At 45.4% G+C, this 17,559-nt stretch overlaps 1 protein-coding gene across 1 annotated transcript in view; it reads left to right on the top strand.

Moving 5' to 3' along the window:
• Positions 1-12,019, top strand: part of TBX4 (T-box 4) — a 37,566-nt gene extending 25,547 nt beyond the window's left edge. Inside the window, exons 6-9 of the mRNA XM_010573782.1 lie at positions 4,750-4,902; positions 8,656-8,744; positions 9,279-9,520; positions 10,901-12,019. Coding sequence (XP_010572084.1) covers positions 4,750-4,902; positions 8,656-8,744; positions 9,279-9,520; positions 10,901-11,523 — 1,107 coding nt within the window. The 3' untranslated portion in view covers positions 11,524-12,019. The remainder of the gene's footprint in view (positions 1-4,749; positions 4,903-8,655; positions 8,745-9,278; positions 9,521-10,900) is intronic.
• Positions 12,020-17,559: the final 5,540 nt, after the last annotated feature.

The raw sequence follows: 17,559 nt of genomic DNA, 5'->3' as shown, positions 1-17,559 counted from the left end.
AATAGAAGGAAGGAAGAAAGAAGCAGAAAATATATTAAAAGGAGAGATTTTATATTAGTTATGTGATCCTCCGGGAGCAACCATAAAATTATATGGCTTTTTCGTAGCCATTTACTATTCAATATAAAAAGGGTAGTTGCCATAACAACCACTGCATCATATGACATTTGATACCTTGGCGAAACAGGGAGCGCTCTTAAATCAACTCCCCAAATTTCATATGAAAGTAAATACATTTTACTAGTGATTTCAAGGCAAGTTTGCATTGTGACAAGCAACGCGGTACCATTACCCCGCTAAGCTTCTGGCCTCTGGGCCCAATCCTGCAAACTGGCAAATGTCTTCAAGCCCTGAAGCCGACATTACTCAGCAGTGTGTGAGATTAGATGCTAAAGGAGTATGTTTTCCTAAGTAAAATTAAATGGAAGGAGCAAATGACACCATTTTTTTTGACATTTGTTGCTGACTGGGGAATGCCAAAAAAATAAAGAAGTTGAGCTATATTACAGCTTAGGTTCCAGCTGCCAACTGTGTGATCAGCACAAAGGAGGGAGATGGGGGGGGTTAAAAAAAAAAAAAAAGATGTTTGTGTAAGCTCACATTTGACTTTGGAGTTCGTCTCTCTTGCAATCTGGTCTGCACGTGCGAGGTTGAGGGGGTAGAAGTGACATCACCCTCGAGATCCGCTTTGGCTCCTTTCTGGCCGGCAATAACGCGGGGAGGGGGGGTGCGCGGGGGCAGGAGGAGGCATCCCTGCCTGCTTCGGGCTGTGCATCACGGTGACCGCCCTGGGAGGCCAGAGATGTAAAATGTTTCCCAACGACTAGAGGAGATGTTTGGGTCTCGCCCGGCGCAGCCCGAGGAGGGTCCCCGCCGTCGGGTCCCTGCTGCTGCGGCGCAGGTGGCTCATTACAGCTTTTTGGTGCCATCCACACTGATGCTCTTAAAGATGAACGTTGCCGTTACCCACCCACACGGGTATTTTAATTTTTAGCAGCCGTTTTGTTTCCGGAAAACGTGTATTTTCCAGGCAAAGATAGCGCTTGTGGGGTGGTACCAGATGGTGGGAGATGGCATCCCCGTGGGGGCCCATGCTGGGATGTCAAGCCAAGATCCACTTCCTAAATTTGGGGTTGTCCATCTAATTTGAGGAGGCTGGTTGGGATATCTGTTCAATTTACCTTTGGCTGGATTTTTTCCGTGTTTTTTTTTTTTTTAATACAGAAGAAATATTGTATTTATTAGACTCCTAAATGTGCCGCCATTTCATGTAAGCTGAGCTGTTTCTTTCATAGGCAAATAGACAAAATCACCAAGTTGCAGAGAGAGAGGCCCTCAGTTACTAAGCCAGTGTGCCTCAGTGCTGCTCAAGACATGCTCGTTTCCCTTCCTAACTTTGTATCCTTGTCCCTTGTCACATTAAAATTCTCCTCTAACACACACACACCAGTACCTATTTTCCATGGCAAGACAAGGCAAACAGCGTTTCTTTTTTAGTAGCTAACCTATTTCAAACTATCTCCATTTTGTACTGAAACCAATTTAAAAATGCATGTGACAGTGTCTGACACTGACTTAATCTCCCCGTGCCCTCACAATGAAAAAGATAAGTACAGGAAAAGAGAAAGTTATTGTTTTAGCATCATCTTTGAGGCTGAGAGCTCCTACACCACCTTCTGTCCTGCTCAGTGCTGCTGCTGAAGCCCTGCCTGCCCAGCACCGATCAGCAGCAGCCATGCTCTGTCCCGTCAATTAAAATACTTCTCATTTTTGACACAATTCTTTAAGTTACTCTTTCCACTGATGTTCGTCATCGGAGTGGAATTTACATTTATTTTGTGTATTTTTAGGCAGTGACCAGTTTTCCACAGCAGCCTTGAAAACTATTTAGCCTGAATTGTTGGCATTTCCCTTTGCACAGGCACAGTGTTTTGCCACTAAGGGTTGGGAGGCTTTTCCGAATGATTTGCAGGGTTTTTGAATGCACGAGGCTTACACCACGCACAAGTAAGGAGGATGTGTGTGCAGACGCAGCCTCTGTACACGAGTTCTTGTTTTCAAGACTGTGAAATGTTGGTGGTGAGTGGTCGCTGCACCCCAAAAAAGATGCGAGGAATCACCCATGCAGCAGGCACAGGGAGGCCGTCCGAAACAGCAACACGGCTTCCCATTTTCATCCCCAGCCTGGCACTCTGACCGCTCTGCCAAGTCACTGAAGGGATTTTTTTTTTCATCATATGAGAATGGCATATTTTTACGGGGCTTTGCTTGGCTGGAAGCTGTTCCTCATCTGCGTCCATGGACACTGACTTGATGAAGTTAACTAACTGCAGCGCTCTGCGGTTCTCACATCTATTAATCACATTTTGCGCTCAGTGATGGCCGTTCGGCTTTGATCTGGCACATCTCAAGGGGGGGGTTGTCTCCTTTCACGGTCACGCACTCAAATTCGGCACTTTCCAACGGGTACTTACACTGAGACACGTGGGCAGATGCTCACTTCAGTGCAAGGGACAGAAATGCCTGACCTTGTAAATCCAGTGGCTAAATTAAACCATTTAGGGTTCCCCCCGCCAAACATCCCACAGATATCAAGCAGTTCATGTTGAATCTCCAGGCAGGTTTGCAGCCACAGCTGTAACTTTGAGCATCTGTCAGAAATCCTTTCCTGCATGTGTCTGTCAGGCTCCAAAAAGTAATGTCTTGTTCATTTTAGAAATTGTCTGGACACCTCGGGTTTAAAGAGGGTATAAAAAAAAAAAAGAAAAAGATTTTTAAGGGGGTCATTATAGCCCAGTGGATACTACTTTGAAGGAGAAATACAGACTATTCATCCAGAGCGTATCGAAACGTGGGCTCCTAATTTTCCCTTTGGAAATCTCAGTTTAAGATTGTTTTCTTCATCCTGCTGTTGACTTGCTCTGACTCTGGGGAAAAAAAGTGACCTGTCCTTGCTAGACCTGGGCAGGCAGGGACAGGCGGTGAGGAGAGCTTAGCACACCCCAGCTTCTGCTCCAGACAAGCATTATTTATCAGCTTGGCTCAACTCTTAATTACCGAAAATTAAAATGCCCCTTCTTATGAAAGTCTTGGCCCTCTGGCATTATTCATCTTGGCTTTGTTTTACGAGTGGCTGATACATGAAAGGAAAGAAAAGGCTCCAAACCCAAACCTGAGCCGACCCTCTCAGATCTACACCCTGCACATCAACAGCCGCAAAGTGGTTAAGAGACTTGATGCAAAGCTGATAAAATGCCAAAAATTCCTCATTCTCTCTCTTGGGGAGCAGGGAGGGTTGTCTGGAAAACGTCAACAATAAAAATTGCATTTAAGTGGTATATAATGCAGCCAGCTACTGTGGGCAGAGTTACGTGCAGCCAGACGAAGGGGTTTAAAGAGCACGAGCTCCCTACGCTGCCTCCCGTCCCAGCTGGAGCGCACGGAGCAGCGCTGCTGCTGTGAGCCCTCCTCAGCATGGACGGGCACGAAATAGAAAGGCTTCCTGAACGCAAAAGCCCATCACGGAGCAAATGCCTCCTGTTTCTTAGTAATCCTCATTTAAAATATCGGCTAAACCCACAATTAGCGTAAACTGGTGCTGCTCTGCTGCGTGGTGGACATCCGTGCACCCGCCCACTCATCCATCATCTATCTGCCCATTTCTCTACCACCGGCTGCAGACACGTCCCACCACAGTCTTCCTCACTTGGCCCTTTGCCCGTGTCTCCCTCGGGGATGGACGTGACCTGGCTGGAGATGCCCCCGTCTCTAGGACCAGCCGGGCTTGGGGAGGACGGACTCAATTAGCCCATTTTGGGAGAGGGAAGAAGAGATTGAAAAGGGTTATGCCAAGAAAACAAGAAGAAAGCAGTATTTCTTCTTTGCCCAGTAAAAGGAATAAAGGCTTTTCTTAAAACCATCCCAGCTCTTAAGAGAAATTCCATTTCTTAAAACCATTTTCTTCTGTAGCACATCCCTTTTTTGTGGAAGAGCGATGCTGCGGGGCCAGGCTGGGACGGGCAGCCCCTCTCGTAAGGCTCCATCAGAGCAGCCCTGCGCTGGCCTGAGCCCGGGCCGTGCCATCCCTGCTGGACCTCAGCGCTTCCTCGCCTCCCCTAGCCCCTGCCATAAAAAAAGCACTCGGCTGGCTTTTGCCTCTTGCTCCCAGAGACTCGAGAGGAGGGCAGGAGCCATGGGGTGCCTGGACCCAGCCACCCGTGTGGAGCCGCTCCACAAATAGGAGGAAAAAAAAAAAAAAAATCTCCTCTTTTGTAGTTTTCTTTTACCAGCAGATAAAACAAAAATAGCTTGCCTTTTTTTTTTTCCCCCCTGTGGTTTGTGTGATTTTTTTTTTTTGCCTCTGCTAAACTGTGTATTTTTCAGCTCAGTAAAGTATTTATTAGGAATCTTTATGGACCAGTCTGCTGGTGAATTATATATATCGTACAACTTCAGCATGAGCTGGGAAAAAAATTTATGACTTTTTTTCCACCCAGACTGACTCTATCCAATAGCAATAAGAAAATGAGGGTTTACCAGGAAAGCTTTAAGTTCAGTTCTGCTTGCCAGAGCAGCAGATACCCTTTCTGTCTTGGTTCATGTGCATTTATATAATGTAATTTTCCCCTCTAATTTGAAAGCAAAGCTAAAGCTGAGCACTAGCGGGCTTTTGTGTCCCACTAGTAAAATCTGTCTTGTCTTTTTTTTTTTTAAATTGGATTTCTCACTTTAGCATCAATTGTTTTTCAGATCATTCTTAATTCAATGCATAAATACCAACCACGACTGCATATTGTGAAGGCGGATGAGAACAATGCTTTCGGGTCGAAGAACACAGCCTTCTGCACCCACGTTTTTCCGGAGACGTCCTTTATATCGGTGACTTCCTACCAGAATCACAAGGTAGGGTGCTTTCCTGGCTAAAGGTGCTTAATTTCTGCTCACGGGCTTTCACGACTCGCAGCCCTCTGCTACCAACGGCTGCGAAATGTTCTTCCAAATGGCAGCGGCACAGCGATGTCGCTGCGGTGCTGGGCTTTGATGAGCAGGATCTGTTTGCTTGGAGGGAGGGGGGAAAGCCTATTATGCTGCTATTGTGCAGCAGAAAATGCCAGCTTCAAAAGACAAGTTTCCATCCCAGCATTAAGCAAGAGTGACGAGCCAGAGGAAGCAGCTAAGGAGCAGCATGAACATCGTTGGGTAACAATATCTTGGCAAACCCTGCGAGTCCAGACACTAATGAATTGGCGTGCTCAGAAACGCTAAGATGTCATTCAAAACAGCAAGCAAATCTAATAATGACCAGTAAAGCTTGCTCATAAATCTACAGTGAAAAGTAATTATAGTATGTGTATTTAGTGAGACATACAAGGAATGTAACCATAAAAACACAGCTAAGAGCCTGCTCTGTGGTTAGCACATGAAGGCAGGAGGGGGTTTGGGTTTGTTTTGGGCGAATATGAAATACAAAGGGCTTGGTTCTGCGCTTTGGGTGTGTGTCACAGATACCCGTGTATTGTAGGGGTTGGCTTCCTCTTCTTTTTGGAGCATTTTGGTAGTGGCAGCAGTGGGTAGTGTTCTCTCTGAGGATTTTGCCAACCCAGGTTACCAGCAGAATGGATTTAAATGTCACCTCCCCGTGACATCGCGTGCATCGTCACCGGGGCAGGGAGAGGAGAGGATGCCAGGCAGGGGATGGCAAGGCTCCGTTTTCAATCCTGCTACCGATTTGCCTGCCTTTGCGCAAGTTCCTGCTCCCCCGCAGTTTTCCTAATGGTGAAGTCCGACTGCAGGGTTGCATGAAAATTAATGGGAGTTTTTAAAGTACATCAGGGTTCATAAATAAAGGTGCAGAGTGAAGTAGCACCACCGGAGCCCTCCTGTCACCCCAAATGTGAAATCTGCCACGTGTTACTGTATCAAGTCCTTTTCTACGCATTCATAGGAAAATACTACAGGAACAGGAACATATGTGAAATTCTTCCTCCCCAATAAGCTGACCAGACCTTTTCCTCTCAAGCAGGATGCCTGTATGCCCTTTGATGCTTGAAACATAGAGCCCTTGCAAGATTTTGCAATTAGTGAGCCAGTTAAAAGGCTCAGAGCAGAAACATGGATGTGTGTGTTATGGTAAGACGGAGGGGGGGGAAGAAGTCCCTATTTGGACACTGAAGTGAATCCTGTTTGAGGAGTTGTAGCAGTTGGTGTAAAATGACCAGTTGCCCAAACATGGTTAACCAAAAAAGGCTCAAAAGAGCTTATTTAATACCTACTTAAAATGTCTCGCGTGTCAATAGTGCCTTTCATCCCTAAGGTTCCCAAAGTGCTTCATAAACTTAACACTTCCACTGTCATTGCCATACAACCACTGCAGGGCGGGGGGAGGCGGTAGCTGGCTGAGCAGCAGCACAGAGCGGACCCGACAAGTTTAGGGAAAATGTCCCAATTCTTTTGCGAAGATGCTGCGAGGAGCCGCCCCGCTGCTGCCCAGCTCTTGCTCTGTGGTCTGCAGGCTGGGGGGGGTTGGATGCTGCCCGGCGGGGGGGGAGCAGGGCGGTCTGCAGCCGAGAAGCAGGAGGCAGAAGGTCTCGCCGCGACCTCACTGTGGTCTCGAGAAAATCACAACCTCAGAGAAGTAGCCGAATGGTTTTCCTTATTCTCTTAGGCATTAACAATTAAAAACCTAGTCTGGGTATCTGTTTGAAAAAACAAACCACTGAACTATTTTTAGCTCAGAAATACCCTGCTAGCAAGAAGTGTCCTTGCGAACAATCATCTTTCTAAACAAAAAATGAGAGTCGTGGTTACAGAGCTGACTGTGGGCTCCCAGAGATGGAAAGCTGATGATAGAGGTTACCCCTAAGTACAGGTCGGTGAGGAAGGTGTAGGTGTTTACCCCAAACTCCCTCCTGGGTCGGACGAAGCCAGGGGAAGGTGGCAAGGAGGGACCGAAGCCCCGATTCTGCTCATGTCAGAGGAAAACCACAGTCACTAAATAACAAAATTAAATTAAGTTCTACAAACCTGATGTCAGGCTGTGGGTTAGGAAGGGCCCTACGCTTCTTGTGGTTCATCAGCTGATTGGGAGCTACCCTGGAGCCACTGTGGGAGCAGAGAGGAAAAGCTCGACCCCTCAAGGATGGTTGAATTCACATGTCACCACCTTCCTTCTCCATCACAGATACCGGCCAGATGTTTTCTCAGGAGTTTTTTTGGTAAGGGATATTTTTCAGCATTGCTAAAAGCACAGTTGTTAGTTATAGCAACACTCTCGCAAAACGATCCGAACGCAGAACTTGCTTGTTATCCTCGCCCCTAAAATGGGATGCAGGCTGGTGCAAGCCCGCGGCCAGCTTGCGGCGGGGAGCAGGGCTGCGCTGCCTCGGACAGAGCGGCGACCTGAGGGCAGTGGGTCCGCAGGGAGGTGCGCGTCCTCACCTCTCCTCCTCCTGGAAAAGGTCTTTTCGGTGACAAGCAGATGCCCAAGGAGATGATCCTACCCACTGGCGTCCCTTAGGAGGGAAGGACATTAATAAGACCTGGGTTTGACCCATTTTCTTTGCACTATGTGCTAAACCTGTCTGTAACGTTACTGTCAAAGAGCCTCAGGCATATGGTTGTGCACAGACACACGTACATCTCTTTGGGAGGCAGACAAGGGATATTTTTAGGAGCTCCTGTGTCCCTACAAATGTTCTGGTGCTGTTCTGGCATTTTGCAGCTCCTGAGACCCGCTCAGATGATCTTGTTCACTACTTGTTTGTCTTTACAAAATCCTTTGTTAAAGAGGTGGTTTATTTGCATTTTTTCACTGGACAACCAAGTACCTCTTCCTGGCATTCCTGACCATTGTATGGCTTTGGTTTGTACTTGCCTTACAAAGGGAAGGGATCGGGTGGCAGCGTTGGCAAGGGAAAACTATATTTACTGGGGCTGTAAGATGGATGAACTAGTGAATATTTTTAAAGGAAATTTCACACATAACTGTTTTTAACAGAATTTTCATGAAATGGCAGAGCTTTCACAGTTCCCTCACAAAAGCTGAGCTCCATCAAAATTAAGTCTAGTCTAAGTCAATTCTAAGGCATTTTGACCCTTTTAATACACTGCAGCTCCTGGGGGAAAAGGCAGTCCTTGCAAAAGGCAGCAACTTTCCCTTGCCCAAAGAGAATTCACTATTTATTTGAGCTATGAGTCTTTTCACAGAGGAAAAATGACTGAATGAAGAATGTAAAGATATATAAAATTGTTATGGGAATGAGGGAGAGCCATGCCATAAAGAATAGGGCTCTCTAACATGGAGACATAGGAAATCTTCTTTTAAATCAGACAAATATATTCTCGCTAACAAGAGCCTAGACTTAAGGAAATTTGCATTCCTGTCCTCATTCATAATCAGCAATTTTGTCAGCTTTAAAAGCTGCTTCTGCAAGATCCAGCAGCAAACTTCACAGCGCAGTTTCTCTCAGCGGCGAATGCAGAAACGCCGTCTCTGCCGCCACGTCTTTAGATGGCTGAAACTCTCACGGCCTCTGCATTTTGCGGGGTGTCACCGAGGACAGGGCACCTGGAGACCTACGGCCTCAAACCTGCTGCTGCGCCTTTTGGTCTGACCTATCTTCAAAACGCTTTATGCTTGATTTCGTTCTTTTAAAGATAACCCAGCTGAAAATTGAAAACAACCCCTTTGCCAAGGGATTCAGGGGGAGCGACGACAGCGACCTGCGCGTGGCACGACTGCAAAGGTACGGCGGCGAGGAGGTGCTCAGCGGGGTCGGGGAGCTGCTGCAGCGTGCACGCGTGTGCACGCGTGTGTGCGTGGGTACGCTCGACCCGGGCAGCGTCCACGGGCAGGCGGTGTCCGACACGCGGCCAGCCAGCTCACCCTTCAGAGCCTGTGCCCTGTGCAGAAATACAGCCTTACCGCTGGGCTTTAATCCTCATTCTGCTACTAACGTGCGGCACCTCTTTGGAGAAGAAGAAGTTAAAAGGTGCCTACGGTGGGGGGCATCACGTTTTCTTGTGCTTGAGGGCATTAGGGCTTTAAATGCTATTTATACCCCTGAAAAGCTCTTCCTGTAATTCAGCGACACGCTCTGTGTGTTGTCGTAATACTTGCCCACACCCAGCGGAGCGTGATGAGTGTGAGTTCATCGTATTTGGCAGAGGGCGTTGAAGTCATTGGATGGAGATGCTCTAGGGAAGCCAAACTAATATTTCATCTTTCTCTTAATGCTGATTGCTGTCTAACTGGTAATAATTTTTCTCACCTCTTTTAGCAAAGAATATCCAGTAATTTCCAAAAGCATCATGAGGCAGAGGTTGGTGTCCAGTCATGGCCAGCTTTCAACAAAGCCAGATGTTAACCCACTTCATGGGAATCACCAGACCCTTCAACATTATCAGTATGAGAATGGTGCTCACATGCAGTTTGCAGCTTCAGATACTCAAGATCTGCCACTCAACACCTTCACAGCACAGAGAGATTCAGGGCTCTTCTATCATTGCCTAAAAAGAAGAGGTAACTCGAGTTTACAGCTAGAAAAATATGACAGCAAATAAACCTAAGAGCACGAGCACTGAAAGACTTCTTATCACTAATTCCAGTTCGGATCGGTCTCTTAGGCCTTGATCTTAAAGATACTGATGTGATCAAAGTGTTTTGGAGGGTCGGGGCCCAAGAGCTGAGAGTGGTTTTGTCCCATAGAAGGCAAATTCAGACTCTGAGTCAGAGCCGAAAAAAAGAACCAGAATGCATAATTCAAACAGCACAAAGCTACACTGGAAAATTATCCATTGTTAGAATCAGCTGAATTAGTAATTGTTTGGAGGAGGCCTTATCTATCCTGAGACGTTCTGACACTGCCGTTGTTAGCCTTGATGAAGTTATACACATTCAGCACTTTTCCAGGGCAAAGCCGTTAGCAATTCTCTCGATGTCTGCAGATTAGTGAGACTGTGGTAGCTGGGTGTAAGCATCCCTTTCTTCTTATCCACTAGTTCTCAAGTTTAAGTGAGCTGTAACTACATTCTCTTCCTTTTAGTCCAGCATCAGATGAGATCATGGCATGTTTTAAGTTAAACGGAAAAATTTTGCACAGAAGAAAATCCTTCTATTTGCATGTCTCATTGGCCGCTAATTTATTTAAGCTGTGAGAATCCTCTGATCATGGGCAAATGAAGAATCTAGCAGCACCACTAATGAGGACTGCAAGGCAAATGTGTAATTTTAGCAGATGTTTAATCTGCAGATGAATTCACTAATTCATCCAGAGAATATTCCTAACAACTAACAGAAAGCTGCTGGTAAACGCAGCCATGGTCACCGTAATCTGTAGGAGAGGGGCTACAGCTTCTCAGCATAAAGCTGAGGGGAAGGACTGATGACTGGGAAAGGGCTCCTTTATCTGGAAATATTTCTGCAGCTTTTGACATGAATATCTGGGAAATGTATAGTCATTTTTGCAATGACAGGAAGGCAGGCTGCGATAAGACCTTCTAAGAGACTTCTTGAATTTGTCAGGAGTAACGCTGCAAGAGCGTCAGGGACCTCTGTTATCTGGATGAACGTGAAGTAATCTCTGATGTGAGAATAGTAGCCCAAGTCACTCACTTAGCCTGATAAATGTCACCAGAGTGCTTTGAGGCCGAGGGGATTAGCCTGACATTTGCAACACAATGTCTTTTTGATGTTGTACATTGTCTTTCCCAACTAAAATGGTTTAACTGGATTAATCTGAAAAAGAGCACCAGTTGTCTAGGGAAATAATCACAGATTGCATGCTCGGCTTCCAAGGGGACTCCATAAAACCATGCGGGGCTCTTAGCAGATTGCTGTTAAACGCCGGCCGTGGCTCTGGGAGCTGCTCCTGAACAAGCATTTTTTTTCTTTTGTTCGCAGAAAGTGCTCGGCACCTGGACCTGCCCTGCAAACGCTCCTACCTGGAAGCCTCCTCTTCCGTAGGAGACGATCACTATTTCCGTTCCCCACCTCCGTACGACCAGCAGATGCTAAGCCCTTCCTACTGCAGCGAGGTGACTCCGAGGGAAGCGTGCATGTACTCTGGTTCTGGGCCTGAAATTGCTGGTGTCTCAACGGTGGACGACTTGCCGCCTCCGCCTCCCCCCTTGAGCTGCAATATGTGGACTTCTGTCGCACCTTACACCAGCTACAGTGTTCAGACAATGGAAACTGTCCCTTACCAGCCTTTCCCTGCTCATTTTACTGCCACCACCATGATGCCGCGGCTCCCGTCCATCACGGGTCAAGGCTCGCAGCCACCAGGTAACAGCCACTTCAGTGTCTACAACCAGCTGTCCCAGTCTCAGGTTCGGGAGCGCGTTCCTTCTTCATCTTTCCCAAGGGAAAGGGTGCACCCATCTGTGTGCGAGAGAAAACCCCCCTCTCCGCACCTAAACGCGGCGAACGAGTTCCTGTACTCACAAAGCTTTTCCTTGTCGAGGGAGTCGTCGCTGCAGTATCATTCAGGGATGGGGACTGTGGAGAACTGGACTGACGGATGACTCTGACAGCCAAGCGATGCCACAGCCAGCGTTACTGCTCCAGGACAGTGTTCAATCAGTGTTGATACCTGTGGGTAACTTGCACTTCGGTGAGACAAATGTGCATTTCCAGAGGGATTTGTGTGGGTGAAGAGCTCGTGTCTTCAGACACACAGAGAATTCCATCTCCTGTCTCGGTGGGCTGGATTCATCAGTCTCTTACTGACTCCCGAATAAATTAATTCTCGCGTCTTCGTTACTGATCCAGTAGAAACCATCTTCATGACTAACAAGTGAAGTAGCTAGTCATTTTCTTTTGCTCGTAATATTAAACACCCATGAGCAAATTTTGGCTATTTGGGAAAGATACGAGCTTCACTTTCATGGTACTTCGTTCATGAAGTCACAGCATCCCAAAACTCAAAGGAAAAGCGATCTGTTCGGTTGCGTAGTTCAAGGACTGCTGTAGCAGCACTTCTTTAGCTCTTTTTATCTGTAGAAATTACTTCTTCCTCTGGAAGTGACGGAGCTGTAGGAGCACAGGGGCCTGCGGGGAGGCTCGGCGGCGGGGTCAGGGAGCTGCGGTGCCGCTCCGGTACCTCCCCGGCGCAGCGCAGGGTTCGTGCCATGGCGCGGAGAGGAGAAGGCACCGATGCACAAATGTCTCTTCTTCTCCCCACAACGCCATCGTTTGTGGCTGTGGGAAATGAGGAAGTGAAGCGTTATGCCCGAGGCCAAACAGCAAATTAATTGCAGCGTTAGGAACACACCCAGTGTCTTCAGACTCCCATCCGTTGATTGAATCACACTTGCTTATTGCAATATATTTATGAAGTTTAAGCTTAAAAGTCGCTAATACTTTCCAGAAACGATTTCTGTATTTGCTGGTCCTTGATTTCTTTCGTATTCAGCTGAAATGCGCCTTTTGTGCTATGTTTTTTTCTTTTGCAGCTAACTCGGAAAGAATTGTTTTCAGCATAAAGGAGGCGTAGAAGAATATTTTCTTAATTGTGGGGTGGGGTGGGAAGACTTCCCATTACCTGTCAGGCTTTACAGTGTACAAATATTTGTAGAACAGGTAAAAATCTGTAACCAGTGTATACATTGCTACTATTGTTTACTGTGGAAGTATCTTGAACTGACTCCTTCAGCGCTGGCTTTGCCTTCCGGACCGTCCCTGCGAGGTAAGGAGGGATCACTCGGCGACAGCCACGGTGCGAAACAGCCTCGCGTGGGAAAGCAAGCTGCGCTCTTTCTGGAACGAAACTCCCGTTGCCTTCACCCAAAAAACTCCTGAGCTGGGATGCGTCCTCCTCCGGTCTGCAGCGTGTCCATCCCGCTGAGCTCCCAGGCGATGGTGTCCCAAGGGATGGCGACACAGAGGTGATGCTGGCAGTTTGGTTCCACTAAAGAGCGCAATATTTAAGATTTAGTCATGCGCAGCGGGGGTTCCCCCCGCCCCCCTCCCCCGGCCCCCGCTTCCCAAATGGGCAAAGGCAAAAAAAGCTGAAATACAAATTTGGAAGTCGGGACGTACTTCTGCATTTTGATGAATCCATTCCAATGAAGAGAGGCTGATGGATGAGGGCGGCTGCTTGCAGCGAGGACCCTGAGGCCACTAAAGTGGAAGTCACGTTTCAACCGGGACAATCTCATACACCCATTCAGCAGACTATGTGTGTGACTGGTGTGGATTTTGTAATCAGATTTTGGAAATCACTACAGTTTTTGCATGCTGAATAGCTATTTATATACATATATATTATATATATATATATAAAAAAATATATATATATCACAAATGCAGGCCACGTGTCCAATTCAGCTTTGCTTTTTACGAACAAAATACTTAATAAAAATGAATGTTGCAAGGTTTTTTTGGAAAGACATCTATTTAAGATTTTTTTATTACACACCTTTGATGTAAAAACTAAGAATTGGTTAGATAAAAAAAACATATATACTACAGATAAATCTTTATTAGAAACCACATTAGATACAGGTGGTATGGAATTTTTAAATGTTTGTTACATAGCATGGACATTTTATTTTACATATCAGAACATAAAGTCATTTTACTACTATAAGCTGTCTCTGGGTGCATTTCAATAATTAGCATAAAAATGTTCCATGGTGAATTACTGGATGCCTCGTCTCTCTTCTGTCTCCTACTGTCCGAGTATACCAATCTCACACTTTCCCAAGGTGCACATTTGACCCTTTTTTTACCATCTCAAAGCTACACTATCAAACTTTAACTGCCCACTACAAGACTAAAGGGGTTTTGGTTTGTTTGTGATAGGTCATGTTTCTTTTTTTTTAATGGACACATGAATTGATCCGAATACACCGAGCACTACTAGGCTAAGTTAAAAGCAGCCACTGGCCCGATAACAAGAGCATGAAAATGATGTTCCAGTGCTTATGGGCAGATCAGTTACAGTGACAATAGTGAAGAATTAAAGGTTGGAGGCGGGAGGAGAGGTCTGAGGGTGTCACTACCCATAATTTGAAATGCTCAGTTCATTTCTCATAGTGACACTGAATCAACACTAAACGAGACAAATGCTGCCACTATAACCTAAAAATTAATGGGGTCAGCAGTCCAGAGTCCAAATGACAAGCTAGACTGGATCTTTTGCCTGTTTTACAAATATGATTAACAGAATAACAATGTCATGTTTAATGAATAATCATTGCTTCTATTTTTACCCATTTTTCATATACCGTCTGCTCACCAATGCAACATTTATAGATTTAAGGCAGTGTAAAAAGTAACTCCTGTAAGAATTGTTCCAACTTTCAGTTAATGCAGAGGACATAGAGGAGACTTGAACATGTAATTAATCCAAGTTTTAACTTGCGAGCACACAGCAGGCAGTGCTGCCAGCCTTCGTAAAGGGCACAGCCGAGGCTCAGTCCCAAGCCAGCCACTGGAGCTGAGCGTGTGCCTTGTGAAACCCTGTGGCAAATAACAAGCTTTTAGTTATGAAAATAGGACAGTATATTTGCAAGTACAAGACCTGATTGTAAAAGGCTGAGTTAGCACATAAATGTGCAAAATTTGGGTATATGCTATCTGGTCATCTGGGCTCCTTTTATAGTCAATGCAGAGAGATCAGACATTTAGATTAAAACGGGATGAATCATTCTGTACTGATGATCTTTTTCCACTCAGAGAGGAATCTAGCTCAGCCACTTAGACTAGATTTCCCATTTCTAAATAGCTAAAGTTAAGTTAGTGGGATCCCACTCCTACAAGACATTTTTAAGAGCATTTAGGTAGCATTAAATAGTGGTCAGCTTACAAATCACATTCGACCTGAGCACAGATCCATAGCTAGCACATCCCTGAAGCACATTCTGGTTGTATTAATTCATGAAATGGAAACGTGCTATTTTTTTTTGGGTTTTTTTGGGTTTTTTTTTTTTTTTTTTTTGCATTACAAGATTTCTAACCTGTTTCTGTATCCAATTCCAAGAGCAAGCTCATGGGCAAGGCGGGCGGCACTGGTCTGGCCAGATGAGGCACCCAGGTTCCATTTAATTTCTTCTGCATTTCACATCTGGGTAGGTTTGGCAGTCGCCGAGTGTGCGACTCCCTGTCAAGCACCCGGCTGTGCAGCATCATTCCCGGTGATGCCTGCCTGGCAGCGTGCCGCCCAGCTGTGGGCATTCAGCAACAGAGAGCACAGCAATAGCAAAGTATCCTTGAGGATTTGGTCTATTTGTTTTTCAAATCAGAAACACTAAACTGTGGACATCATTAAAAAAAAAAAATCCCAACAACCTGCACAGCATTAAAATAGATCAAGTATGCTTACTGTGTCCGGGCTTGATTTATTACAGTTTAAAGAGCTTTGACTTCTCAAGAATGTGGAGAACTTCACGTGTGGGGAAGCTTTTTCAGCTCTAGCTCTGGTTAGATGGCTTGTTGCAGCGTAGCAGGGAATGGCAATCCAAGTGCAGAAAAACTAGGTCCATTTCAAATCAGATTAAGGCAAAAATTAGCAAGCGAGGAAAACTTGGATACACACAAGGTCTGTTTTCCATTGATGTATTCTAATCTGTACCTAAAAGGTTAGGGGATTTTTTTACTCTGTTTTTCTTTAAGGTAGATGTCCAAATTTAATATTGGCGCAAGCAAGCGTAGTTCCACCGAGTCCAACAGCACTTATGCCAGCACTGAGTTTGGACTTCACTCTAAATAGAACAAATATTTGTATTAGTTTGCCGAGTATGTGAGTAATACGCATATTTGCCAAAATTTAAACAAGCTAAACTTAAGTCATGCCAAAAGCCCCACCATTCAGTTTGGTATCATTGGCAGCTCACAGGCTCAAGAGAGGCCTAAGTCTGGAAGAGCTGGGGTGTTTTTGGCAAATGCTTATTTTTTTTTTCTCTCTCTCTCTCTACATTTTGGAAAATTTGTGCCTCTCTGTATTAATTTATGATGTCATTAAATAATTCTTTTTGCAGCTTGTGTAGAAAGAATGTTTCTTTTGAAGATGAGAACTCCCCTGAGGATGGTTATAGTGAAAAATTCCAGCAGGAGGAAAAAACCTCCTCTCTCCTTGGCCACTCATGTTTCTGCAGTAGTGTTTGAATGGCAAAAAAATTTACAATATTTTAATTTAAGGACCTCCTCCAAGGAGATGCCGTGCACCTGACTGTGACAACAGGCAGCCTAAATTCAATGTGATTTGAGGGAGTTTATTGCTGCGATAGTAGGCTGGAAGAGAAATCATGAGTCCGTGACTTGCTGGTGGAGAGAATAAGGTTTTGAACTGATTTCCTTTCCACAAAGTACAGGATTAATATTAAAAATGAAAGAGAAGAAAATATTGGGAACGGTACAACAAAAGCAAAAAGCCTTGTCCAACATGAACTGTATTTTAATGTGAAAACACTGTCACGAGAGAAACTGCCCCTTGGGCTCTGCCTATAAAACAGCCGCTGTAGGCATTGGCGTTTAGATGGCAGCTTCATGCTAGGATTCACAGTGCTCTGCAGTATAGACCCACCTGTGTTGTATTTAAAACGAAGTGAAGTTTAAAATTAAACTAGGCATGGGCGGCTCAACCCCGCTGAGAAACTGCTTGGGTAACGGCAAGGGAAGTTAATACCCTTGGAGCTTTGTGCCATGGTGCTAGGTGGTTACAGCCGCCAAGCAAGCCCGCGTACCCGCCTTCTGCCAGAGACACCAGTATTCCGGTCACAACCACCAAAAGTACCTGTCTGACTACTTTTGAGACTGACTCTCCAAACGTTGCGGTGGATTTACGCAGGGTGTGCACACCCTCCGGGCTGAAAGTTGCACTCCTGAGCCTGAGTCCACCTTTGGAACCGGGTCCTGAGAGAAGGAAGTAAAAAAGTATATTAATTAGTGCAAAGGGCTGATAGCGCTAGGTCAATTAAAATCAGGAGAGTTTTGATTTCTGTTAATTAGAAACTTGTTTAACAAAAGAGAAGCAAACCCCACTGGAATGAAAACAGAAGGAATAGCTATGACAGGTCAAAAGGCTCTTGTTCCACCGAAAAATACTGATGGGTAAGAGGTCTGAATGAGTATTCTGCAAACGCCAATATTTTTCATCTGGCTTTTTTGTTGCCATTTCCCTTAGTTTTCAGCAAATACTAATTTTTGGCTTTCAGCCATACATTGTTACAGTTTTGATGAATATTTTCAGTCGGGTTGTATTTACAAACTGGAGGAAGTTTTTTTTAAAAAAGAGAATTATGTGGAATATTGGCACCATCTACTTGGACACCAATGATTTTAACGATTCTGAAAGACAAAATTTGACAAACGTAGCTTCTAGTTGGGAGGTTTACACTGATAGCAGGAAACGGGGCCAAATCTGTGTACTAAGCCTTAGACACTGCCAGCAGGAATGGATGCAACCTTTGACAAGTATTTACTAGAGAACAACATGTGCAGAGAACAAGATGTGCAAGACTGCTATTTCTCCTTAACAGCCTCTATCTTACGTAATGCAGACAACAATGCGTGCTGCAGTTCAGCGTTCAGCAGAGATGAAAAAGAATATTTTAATA

The sequence above is a fragment of the Haliaeetus leucocephalus genome, unplaced genomic scaffold (assembly GCF_000737465.1).
Source record: "Haliaeetus leucocephalus isolate CR32 unplaced genomic scaffold, Haliaeetus_leucocephalus-4.0 Scaffold395, whole genome shotgun sequence".
Classification (NCBI taxonomy): domain Eukaryota; kingdom Metazoa; phylum Chordata; class Aves; order Accipitriformes; family Accipitridae; genus Haliaeetus; species Haliaeetus leucocephalus.
Note: the sequence above shows the minus strand (reverse complement) of the source record. Positions and strands in the feature narration are given on the sequence as shown.